The 13,277-nt window shown below is 33.6% G+C and overlaps 1 protein-coding gene across 12 annotated transcripts in view; it reads left to right on the top strand.

The window, feature by feature from the left end:
• Positions 1–13,277, top strand: part of NfI (Nuclear factor I) — an 849,368-nt gene that overhangs the window by 825,238 nt on the left and 10,853 nt on the right. Inside the window, exon 15 of one of the 12 annotated variants that reach the window (XM_069838132.1) lies at positions 235–319. The exons of the other annotated variants lie outside the window; for them this stretch is intronic. Coding sequence (XP_069694233.1) covers positions 235–319 — 85 coding nt within the window. The remainder of the gene's footprint in view (positions 1–234; positions 320–13,277) is intronic. 12 annotated transcript variants of the gene reach the window in all.

Here is a 13,277-nt window from a genome sequence, read left to right as displayed (position 1 = left end):
ATATTTTGTGTTCATAAATGTAATTCACCGTAGTCTTGCAACTTAGAAAAAATACCTGCTCAGAATCAAATGAATTTATGGTGCGAAGGTTGCTATTGGAAAGAATTAGTTTACACGTGACAAAATAAGTAAAGAATTTTTTTGGTCGTCCATTGGGAAGCCAAGCACAAGATGTAGTTATAATGTAAAATGTTTGAAAGGCAAAAAACATTAATCTCAAATATAATGTTATAGAGTCTGCCAGTGAAGCAACCAGGATTTCAAAGAATTACGTGAAAACGATTGTGCGAGAAGGGGAAAAGTCGTTGATCAACAGAATGTAAGTATGTTTTTCATTCAGCTCGAGATGGAAAATCCATAGAGCACAAAAAATTATGATTGTTGAATTTGTTGAGATTGTAGGGGGAGCAAAACTACAAGAATTTTATATTATAAAAAAATCCACCCCGCAAAATTCAAAATGCGATTTTACACAAAAGTAAAATTTCAGAGTGCAGTGGAGTTTTTATGAGGAAACTCATCACGTAGGTTTTAAATGAAGATTATGCATGTATAAATAAAACTTCTGATTGAGAATCTAGAAATCGTAGGTTGACATTTGCTACATTTTAAAGAAATCTATCAGTACAGAACAGTGAAGATAACTATAATTTCTTTCACAAAACATATATTCATACATTAAAGTTGCTGAAACTATTTAAAATAGTTACTTATTAAATTTTAAATGTAGGACTTCTTAAACTACACAGCTGTAAAGGAAAAAAAGTGCTGTGGCTACATTAAAATGGTGGTAGAATTTTAGAGGAAATCTGGTGCCTTATTAGAGGACACAAAGAAAAGTGTCAAGAAATAATTCTGGCTCTTACAGCAGCAACCCTGCCAATGAAGCAAGCTCTTGAGTTTCTGTTCGTGTAGCCTGGCACTGTGATCAGAATTCCCACTCATGAACCTTTCTTCTATCACGTGACTGTATTTGCATATGCAGGTGTAAGATTTTTTCTAAGTTGTAGGCCTATAATAAATTAGTGCGTGCAGACTCATAACTGTATTTCTACTGTCATTGACAAATTTCCTGCATTTTAAAATTGAATGGTCCAGTGAGAGATTGAAGCATTCCAGAGTTCATACTGGAATTAATCAGCCAAACCCCTTTGGGAAGAAAAAAAAAAAAAAACAAACAAACGAAATTTGAGGAAATCCTTATAATTGTGTGTAACAAGTATACAGGAATTATATCAATGGAATTAGGATAAATGAATACAATTGGCTGTAAGATTTAAGTGTTTTTAATGAACAGAACAAAATAATAAGCTATGAAAGGACAAGTAAAGAACTGTTTTTGAGCCATAGATAATTAAAATTTAACTGGTATTCTATATATAAACACATGAAAATATCCTGTTGATGTTCTTATTGTTATTTATTCATCTGTATGTGAGTAATGAAAAGCTTATTATATTAACTTCCTATATTAATTCTCAATTACACGTATTTAATGCTTGTATATCACTAATGATATTTTAATGTGTAACACTTTTATTAAGCCGCCAATGCTTATCTACTATAATAGTCATTTACATGAATAAGATTTTTACATGAACGTTTTCGATACCATTTTTTGTATCATCTTCAGATGCATTATAATTAAAATTAACAATTAACATTTGTAAATGATTGAAAACCTAGCCATTGGTGTGTGTGTTCTGTGAACTTCTTTTCGTGATTAAGTGTGTGATACATTTATGGATGTCACTTGTACTTGTGTGTCTACTAGTAATTAGTGCTAATAGTTATACTAAGCTTACTTAATATGAATCAATTTCTAAAATGCAATATAAAACTTATAGTATAACACCAATATAAAAACTTTTATAAAAGAACACTTGTTTGGTCGTTTTTGTTATTCTGTCTTTGAGTTCTGTTGTGTCTTGCCTTTTAATGGGGCGATTATAACTGTTCTCTCTTTGTTTTTATACAAAACTTCATAATACTAAAACGCTGAATCGTTGTGTAAGAAGCAATTTGTAGAGCACTTGTTTTAATCACTTGGTTTTTTACGAAGTGAACTGGGGTAGCTTACGAATTATTAATTTCACTTTTGCACTGTGTGTTGTTGTTGTTGTTGTATAAAACCTTATCTACTTTTTACTTGTCACGTAACCACATGTTAACATTACCATTTTGGAGTTCACTGTTGTCCACTATTTCCTATGCAAATTCGATCGTCTAACAGGTTGAGTTACAATTTGGTTTGATGTCGAGCTCCGTATTCAAGCAAAGCCAGTGCTTCTCTGTAACAGTGTTAATATAATTAATGCTAGAATTTAGATGTTTTGAGTTTTAACTATATTTTATAATAGGAAATAAACTTACAATTCAGCTGTTTTGCATGTTGTGTACTTGTCAGTTGCGTGGCTGAGCTGGAATAACGGTGCTCGCTCACAGAGTTCAAAGTACATCGTTGATACCGGAAGTTGGAGGGGGGGTTGGAGGTGCCTGTGTGGTGACTGTATGCTTTTGTTTTCGTGGGAGCAATTTGAATAAATTAAATAAGGGATTGTTAGTATTAGTTATTTGTTCATTAAGGAGGGGTTGTCCTGAGTTATATTCTTTTGCTATATAAAATTGTTCAGCCGTGTATATTGAGGGATTGTTTGTAATTTTTATTATATTTAATTTGTCATAAAAAACGTACACAACATAAATGACACATTAAATATAATAAAAATTACAAACAATCCCTCAATAGACACGGCTGAACAATTTCATATAGCAAAAGAATATAACTCAGGACAACCCCTCCTTAATGAACAAATAACTAATACTAACAATCCCTTATTTAATTTATTCAAATTGCTCCCGCGAAAACAAAAGCATACAGTCACCACACAGGCACCTCCAACCCCCCTCCAACTTCCGGTATCAACGATGTACTTTGAACTCTGTGAGCGAGCACCGTTATTCCAGCTCAGCCACACAACTGACAAGTACACAACATGCAAAACAGCTGAATTGTAAGTTTATTTCCTATTATAAAATATAGTTAAAACTCAAAACATCTAAATTCTAGCATTAATTATATTAACACTGTTACAGAGAAGCACTGGCTTTGCTTGAATACGGAGCTCGACATCAAACCAAATTGTAACTCAACCTGTTAGACGATCGAATTTGCATAGGAAATAGTGGACAACAGTGAACTCCAAAATGGTAATGTTAACATGTGGTTACGTGACAAGTAAAAAGTAGATAAGGTTTTATACAACAACAACAACAACACACAGTGCAAAAGTGAAATTAATAATTCGTAAGCTACCCCAGTTCACTTCGTAAAAAACCAAGTGATTAAAACAAGTGCTCTACAAATTGCTTCTTACACAACGATTCAGCGTTTTAGTATTATGAAGTTTTGTATAAAAACAAAGAGAGAACAGTTATAATCGCCCCATTAAAAGGCAAGACACAACAGAACTCAAAGACAGAATAACAAAAACGACCAAACAAGTGTTCTTTTATAAAAGTTTTTATATTGGTGTTATACTATAAGTTTTATATTGCATTTTAGAAATTGATTGATATTAAGTAAGCTTAGTATAACTATTAGCACTAATTACTAGTAGACACACAAGTACAAGTGACATCCATAAATGTATCACACACTTAATCACGAAAAGAAGTTCACAGAACACACACACCAATGGCTAGGTTTTCAATCATTTACAAATGTTAATTGTTAATTTTAATTACAATGCATCTGAAGATGATACAAAAAATGGTATCGAAAACGTTCATGTAAAAATCTTATTCATGTAAATGACTATTATAGTAGATAAGCATTGGCGGCTTAATAAAAGTGTTACACATTAAATTATAGCAGCTTATCGGTAACAAAACAAAAATGAAATTGAAACTAATGATATTGTTAAATTTGCAACATATGTCATAGCACAATTGAATAACATTATTTCTCTTTTATATATTGCAATTCCCCACTTATGGATTGTAATAAACCCTTCCAAGCAGATTATGTTTATACAGACTCACCTTGTGTATAGAGGAATGGACTTGTTCACATTGTCATTTTATCAGACATGATATAAGCATTTCCATAGCAACTGAATTCTAAATTGCATTCCACAGAATCCTTTAATTTTTTTTCTGCTAGTGTAGGTCGAATATAAACATTACATGTAAAAAAAAACACAAAACCAATTTTTTGAGGCAATTTGTGGTAAAGGATATAGAGGAAATAAAAAGTGTTAGGAGAGACAAAAAAAGGAGATGTTAAGAAGACTGCAACAATATTTTCCTTGTGATATATGCTTATTGCAAACACACCTTTTATCTGAATCATACAGTGATACAGAAGTTACAACAGAAATAATGTTTTTTAAGTATCTGAAGTCTCTGGATTTTTTGAAAATTCAATTGTTTTACTCGAACTGAATATCATGAGACTATGATTTCCTTCCCAACAACTTTAATAATCCTCTGTCTTCCTTATTTCACTCATTACTAATAAAAAAACATAGTCTTCTGCTTTGCACCTCTGTCATAATGTGTTGCACTTGGAGAGTTTAGTTACAAGTATTGGAAGATTCCTTGAGAAGCACCAAGTTCCATTCCAATGCTCGTAACTGACAGATTTTCACAATTAAGGCTGTAATTGACATTACTGTAGGCTAACAGAGGGGCAGATACTAAGGAATATCTGGGAGTGTTGTCATGGTACTGTGTGAATTCTGTTATGATTAAAATCTTAATTTCTATAAGTCACACTTAAAGCTATATGAAATCATTTAAACTCGTCAGATTAGTTATATGTAAGATTATTTTAATTATAACTTGAGTGTTATGCATTCACTCAGCAGTTAGGAATTCATAACAGTATTAAACATAAATTTAGCTTTGGTTTCAGTACCATACAACTATCTCCAAAATCTTTAAACAGGTCATGGGTTATTAAGAAAGCAGGAAACTATAACCTTATTCACATCTTCAAGAGGACCTTTATTTTGTCTTTCCTGATCGAAATATTATTCTACCGAACACACCATTTCACACGCTTCTTCATGAATTGGGATACCCCTTCTCATTTTCTTTATTTTCATCTGCTTTTCTTCGACACTCGCTCTCTTACGATTTCGTCCAGATTGCAACATTGTTAAAGTAAGAATATGCAAGCCTAGAAATTAAAACTAACTATAATAAAACTATGTACAGTAGAATCCCTCTTAACCAGCACCAAAGGGACAAGGCTAGTTCCATATAGGAGATTTTGCCGGATAATTGAATAAATGCTGTTATATACAAAAAAAAAAAAAAAAAAAAAAGTTCGTATTTCATGGTGCCAAATGTTGAAACTGCATTCATGTGAAGCTTATTTTTCTATCATTTGCTCATAACTGAATAAATATAAAAACTGTGTGGATTTTCCTTATTAAAACACATCACACAATACAAATAATATAATAATGTTAGGTTCGAATATTCACTGAAAATGGAAGTTCGTGCGAACTTCTAATGTGGTAACACTAACGAAATAAACCTAAAAACTATGTGGAATTTCTTTATTAAAACACATCACACAACACAAATAAAACACTAATTTTAAGTTTGAATATTCACTGAAAACGAAAGTTCGTGCGAACTTCCTAATGTGGCAAAACTGACGGCCCAGACTGTGGCAATGTGGAAAATTTAAACTTTTTTTGGGTCCCGCCAAAAGTGGCGTTGTTTTGGTATTGCCAGTTATTTGGATGCCGGTTACGAGGGATTTTACTGTACTAATTTATTAAAGTTAAACCACGACTGAATGGAAACTATACAAAATTAACACAAATTATACGCTTGGCACTGACAGTATGGTGACAACTGAGAGAAGGATTCATATGGCAACAAATGTACATTTCTTGTGTGGCACCAGAAAGGCGAGTGACATATTCTATTCCCATTTGCTGAGAGATTCAGGGTGCAGATGAAAGGGAGTACAAAATTAGCTGTTACGGAACTGTTACAAGTTCCTCCTTTGTTTGTGAGAGTAATAATGGACGTATGCCTGGAAACAGGTTTCACTTAGTATATACAGTACTCTTCAAAAAGTAACATGGGCAACAAATATCCTGCTCAGTGGTGATATTCAGTATGTCAGCTTCTGGCAATAAAATTTCGCGACTTACACATTACATTACAAATGTAAATTATTGGCTTAACGTTATAAGTTCTGGAACTGTCAACTGTTGGAAATATAGTGCGACACTTTTTGTAAGATTTCTTCGTTTTATATATATATCTTAATCTTAATCTTATACATGAAGATTTGCTGTTCTAATGTATGTTGCATTGTCACAAACCAAACTTAACAAAATGAAAGTCAGTTGGATACTAATGCTCTAATCTTGACATCTCTTCAGCCTTTGTATCCCATACTACGCAACACAAAACCTTCCAAGCTTGATCCAGGAGAAATGTACACACTACTTCCTCAGCAGTCCTGGCATTTACGTGACCAAAATCTGTTTTCTTGCAAATGCTTTGTGTAATATATGATAAGACATTCAAATTATTCTGATTTACACATTTGTTTTGTCAAGACCAAATAGAAGACATCATGGTCAACCATAAACCCTCTGTTTAACTCCATTATTCGATAAGCAGCTAATGGAAAGTGAACACATCGTTATCAGTGTCGTATATGCAGCGTTTCAAATACATGCAACTGAGATTATTTAGCCTAATAATAAGAACAGACACGAGGTCCAGTTTTTAGTGTTCAAAAATTTAATTTCCATTTTCTTATACCCATTACATAAATATCCACTAAATTATGACCATATATATATATATCCAATTATTTTAGTCTAAAAAGACAAATTTTATGTCCACTTTCTTATGTCCATTTAAAATAATTATTATGTCCACTTCACATAAACATTTAGCAACATTTTGTCTTCTACTTCTTCACCTTCGTACAACTTCAAACGATAACTAATAGCTTTAAGGTAAGTAGTGATGTTACCCTCTTCCTTGTAGTGGTTGTAATTCTGAACCATTATTGTTCCACTGTCTCAAATTTATCGGGTACAATTGTCTAATTGGATGTCACAATCTCTGATCCCCACCTAGCACTTGGGTTAGAATAATTTCATTATTCTTTTGGTCCTCCTCAATGAATTCCATGAATTTCCAAATTGATGTGTGATGTGTGACGATGTGTTTTTGAAAATGATTGTGCCATCCTTCAACTAAGCTAGTTGTTCGATGTTGTCTTGTCACAACCTGATTACGTATAAGTTTTCCAAGTTTCAGGTGGGAATCTTGCTGGCTTTTCTCGTCCCCTTTCTCAAGCAGGTGTTCCTCTTATGTAAATTCTTTCTATGTAGACTATATGTAACACTAAATCCATCACTTCAGCCGCAATATTGTCTTTATGACTAAGAAAAACAACCTGAACATCTGCCAATGGCACAAAAGGAATTGATATTAGTAGTCGAATTTCATTTCCTATACGTGAATTTTTGTCGATCAGTAGTCTCAGCAGAAAGCTAAAAATAGTTGTAATAAATAATGATGGTGCATACAGTATATTTGTACAATTTTGCTTGGTGGAATGCCTTACGGCCTTTACTCTGCATAAATAAATACACATGCATTTCACATTCCGCAAGTGGACATACATATATGAAAATTGGACATAAACGTTTTTGGACATAGGTCTCATGGACCCAAAAATGTGGACATAAATAAAAGTGGGCATAAATGTGTGTGGATATAATGTGATATGGACATGCTTTCAATGGACATATTGTCCTGGATGCAATAATAATAATAATAATAATAATAATAATAATAATAATAATAATAATAATAATAATAATAATGTCAGCTGATACTATTATTCATAGTAATATGATATATTTCATGTCATCAATTTCTCCCATGTAATAGTGAAACTCACACTTATCGTATATGGTGCCATTACTACATTCCTTACATGTATGCTTGCAATGCATCACGATCTATATGCTTACATTAACACAACACACTTTTAAGTCCATTTTTATAATCTTAACTTACATTCTTTTGCTTATTCACTATTATGAAATACTCCTACTTACTTACAAATGGCTTTTAAAGAACCCAGAAGTTCATTGCTGCCCTCACATAAATCCGCTATCGGTCCCTATCCTGAGCAATATTAATCCATTTCCTACTATCATATTCCACCTCCCTCAAATCCATTTTAATATTCTTCCATCTACATCTCGGTTTCCACAAAGGGCTTTTCCCTCAGGGCTCCCAACTAACACTTTATACGCATTTCTGGATTCACCCATACATGCTACATGTCCTGCCCATGTCAAACTTCTGGATTTCATATTCCTAATTATGAATAATTTCAAGGAAAAAATTGTTCCAGGGCCAGGTATCGATCCCGGGACCCTTTGCTTAGCGCGCGAACACTCTACCAGCTGAGCTACCCCAGGAACTATACACGACACAGTCACAATTTTTCCTTTGTATCTGCACAACTCAAATGAGCTGACAAGACTCCAGAACTCCAGCGTCTTGTCAGCTCATTTGAGTTGTGTGGATACAAAGGAAAAATTGTGACTGTGTCGTGTATAGTTCCTGGGGTAGCTCAATCGGTAGAGCATTCGCGCACTAAGCGAAGAGTCCTGGGATCGATACCCAGCGCCGAAACAATTTTTCCTTGAAATTATTCAAACCTGCTTTACAGGGAGCTACTACCTGAAAGCCAGATTTGCATTCCTAATTATGTTAGGTGAAGAATTCAATGTGGGCAGTTCTCTGTTACCGGTATGTAACTTTCTCCATTCTCCTGTAACTTCATCTCTCTTAGCCCAAATATTTGTCTAAGAACCTTATTCTCAAACACCCTTAACCTCTGTTCCTGTCTCAAAGTGAGAGTTGTTTCAACCAGTAATATAATAACTGTTTTATATATTCTAACTTTCAGTTTTTTGAAAGGAGAGTAGATGACAAAGCTTCTCAACCGAATAATAACTGGCATTTCCCATATTTATTCTGCATTTAATTTCCTCTCGAGTGTCATTTATAGTTGTTAGTGTTGCCCCCAGGTATTTGAATTTTTCCACCTCTTCAAAGGATAAATTTCCTACTACTGTATTTCTATTTCGTACTGTGTTTTGGTCACGAGACATAATCATATACTTCGTCTTTTCGGGATTTACTTACAAACCTATCACCTTATTGCTTCAGTAAAATTCCCTTATTTTCCCTAACAGTTCGTGGATTTTCTCTTGACATATTCACGTCATCTACATAAACAAGCAGGTGATGTAACTCATTCAATTCCAAACCCTCTCTGTTTTCCTCGACTTTCCTAATGGCATATTCTAGAGCAAAGTTAAAAAGTAAAGGTGATAGTGCATCTCCTTGCTTTAGCCCACAGTGAATTGGAAAAGCATCAGACATAAACTAGCCTATATGGACTCTGCTGTACGTTTCACTAAGACACATTTTAATTAATCAAGCTAGCTTCTTGGGAATACCAAATTCAATAAGAATATTATATAAAACTTCTTTCTTAACCGAGTCACATGCCTTTTTGAAATCTATGAATAACTGATGTACTGTGCCCTTATACTCCCATTTCTTCTCCAATGTCTGTCGAATACAAAATATCTGATCAATAGTCTATGTATTATGCCTAAAACCACATTGATGATTTCCAATAATTTCATCTACATACGGAGTTAATCTTCTCAAAAGAATATTGGACAAAATTTTGTATGATGTCTGTGAAAGTGATATTCCTCGAAAGTTACTGCAGTTAGTCTTTTCCCCCTTCTTAAAGATAGGTACAATTATGGACTCCTTCCATTGTTCTGGTACAATTTCCTTTTCCCAAATAGCAAGTACAAGCTTATAAATTTCGCTAGATAATGCGCTTCCACCCTTTTGTATTAATTCTGCTGGAATTTGATCGATACCTGAAGACTTGTACTTTTTCAGCTTTTCTCTCGCAATTTCAACTTCAGAAAGTGTGGGTTCAGGAATAAATGGCTCAGCAGTATGTACAGTATTTGAAAATTGTCGCGATCATTTCTCTTTGGCCTTTGTACATTTAGTACTTGCCCAAACTAGTTTTTTCATCTGTTCAGGATGGACTTAGGGTCTGCAAGCAAGTCACCAGTCTCATCCTTGATGACGTTTACCCTTGCCTCATATCCTTTCTTTTAAATTCCTTTATGCCCTTATATAAATCTCTAATGTTTTTATTCTCACTATTTATTTCTACCTCATTCAGTTTTTCCTTCAACTAATCTCTCTTTTTTTCCTAAGTGTACGACTTGCTTCCTGTCTTTCATTGAAATAATTATCTCTATTCTCTATCTCAACGATATCTATACTACTGTCTACGTCTTTCTAACCTTTTTTAAATTATTACTATGATAAATAATATGATATAAAATATTTCTTGTAAAGAATTGCTTTATGTAATGTGGACCTCATAATTTGTCACTTCCCCTACCTGCTTCACTTGAATTGTCACTTATGTCATTGAACTTCACTGCACCTGATTCATCCTTATTCTTTTCCACTTCTTCCACCCTTCCGCTTCCATTATCACTCTATTACTTATGACTACTTAAAAGTAAACGAAGAAAAAACAAAATATATGAGACTGAATAAACAGAGAAATGAAAGACTAGTAAATTTTGAAATGGAGAATTATAATTTCGAAAGTGTTCAAGAATTCACATACCTTGGGTCGTCTATGAGTAATGAAAATAAAGTGGAGAATGAAATTCAAAAAGAATAATGTATGGAAATATATCTTATTTCTCGTTCTCATACATGTTCACATCAAGAATGCTATCTAAAGGAACAAAACTTAAACTATATAGAACACTCATTCGCCCAGTAGTTACTTATGGAGCAGAAACATGGACAGTGAAACTGGAAGATGAGAATAGCCTTCTCATCTTTGAAAGGAAAATTGTACGTAGGATTTATACTTCAATGTATGATAGGGGAGAGTGGAGGAAAATAATAAATAAAGAGATTGATGAGCTATTGGAAGGCGAGAATATAATGAGCTTTATTAAATCTATTAGGCTGAGATGGTTAGAACATGTAGTGAAAATGGAGGAGGGAAGGCTTCCCAAGATGATAATGAACGCAAGAATGGAGGGAGAAAGAAGGAGAGGAAGACTGAAGAAGCCGTGGATGGATGACATATTGCGAGATGTTACAAGCCTGGAAGTGAGGAATTGGAGGACTGTGGCTGGGAACAGAGTGAAGTGGAGGCTGTTGTGAGAGAAGCCAAGGTCCACTTTTGACTGTAGTGCTATGATGATAACGACGACTTATGATTACTGTTTTCACACTCTCTCTAACCCAATGCATTGGTAACATCCTGTTTTATAGTCACAGTAGTAATAATAATAATAATTATGATGATGATGTCAGCTGATATTATTCACAGTGAAATCAACAATTACACGTAATGATGTCTTTGCAGTATTATCTAACAGAAATGCAACAGTGAATAAATTTAACGTATATGAGGAACATAACTACTTAGCATCCATTCAGAATAAGCCTATGGAATACAGTGAAAGGTTATATAAAACTCGAAGAAATCGTGTTCTGTTTACCTAAGAATATGACAATCGCTTGTGTGGGTTACCTTACACTTTCTCTGGACCACTCAATTGCATTTGTTAGTTTAAGTAAATAAAATTAACCTTATATTGCGTGAAGATAAATTCATACTTCTTGTGAGATACCTCTATGCTTTCATAATCATGAATGATATTTAAAATTTTTTAACACAATGCTTCAACTATGAAGTTCCTTTGCAGAATAACGTTTCCTTTCATTCTTGCACAGATTTGTATTTTCCTGGTGTGTATTGAAAAATTTTCCAATGGAATGTTTTCATAGAAACCCTGTAACTTCTCTATAGTTACAATGATTATTAGAGGAGAAAAATTTGTTCCGGCATCGGGGATCGAACCCGGGTCCTTGGTTCTACATACCAAGTGCTCTAACCATTGAGCCACGCTGAAGTTCAATCCACAGCACCGGATCAAATTCCTCTCCTCTAGTGTTTTCCCCTTTGTGGCCTGTGGATTGAACTTCGGCGTAGCTCAGTGGTTAGAGCACGAATTTTTCTCTCTAATAATCATTGTTACCATAACAGATATATTCTGTAGGACCAAAAATTAATTTCTACATAGATTCTTTATAGTTGGTACTGGTATTTATTAAATTCATGAGTCCTTCTGTAGTCCAGAACTACTTAATTTATACCATAAAGGTGAAACCTACCATTTTCCTACTGTTACTACAAATGCTAGTGGATTATAATGAATTTTTAGTAGAATTTTATTTTGTTAACTTTGTTTCGAAATTCGGAACTGACAAGTGGCAGTTACTTTTTGAATGAAAGTGGAATAGCACATGATGTGCACTGATTGTATTAGGAAACAGTTCAGACGTTGGAGCAGATCTGTGTCAGAGATTCACATCTACTCTTGCAATTAAAGTAAATAGAGAGAGCATTCGATAGTACTCTGTTGGATGAATGTGGCATCAAAATAACAGTGCTGTCCGACCAGCTGATAGAGGGCAAAACATTGCGCAGTGTATGTTACATACAATGGATTACGAATATAATGATAGCCTATCCTAGAATGTATTGAGTTCAAAATGTTTGGTAGATCCTAATTTAACAACTCCTTTTTTTCTTATTGTGCATATTGCTAGCTTGTTTCATATAACAAAATGAAATATCCTAAAGATTTGTTCACTTACTAGCCCACCTGCAACGAAAAGGTTAAGGAAACAATGAGTTACATGCATGAGCCTTGTTTTGTTTTTGAGTGTGAAATATTATATACAGCTTAAATAATTTACCTTTATGGTGCATTCAAAAGCTTTTGTTATGAGTGCTTTGAAGTTATTTTGTCACAATTATTAACCAACATAAATCATAATAGGTGTTTACATCACAGATATGGTTTAAAATGCATTAAACAGGACTTTATTTTTAAAAATACCATAATTACAATTTAAATTATTAACACTGTTTTAGAATATAATAATAATTATTATTATTATTATTATTATTATTATTATTATTATTATTATTATTATACTTAAACAAGAAAAGTTACACAATCCATTATAGCCTATGGGTATTAAACAGAACGGGACAGTCCCCTTTTTGGCCCAGGTGTCTTGCATCCCTGTAATGTTTGTTGGAATATGCAAAAGTGCCA

This window comes from Periplaneta americana, chromosome 10 (genome assembly GCF_040183065.1).
Source record: "Periplaneta americana isolate PAMFEO1 chromosome 10, P.americana_PAMFEO1_priV1, whole genome shotgun sequence".
NCBI lineage: Eukaryota > Metazoa > Arthropoda > Insecta > Blattodea > Blattidae > Periplaneta > Periplaneta americana.
The sequence above is the reverse complement of the archived record's forward strand: the minus strand, read 5'-3'. Positions and strand labels throughout refer to the sequence as shown.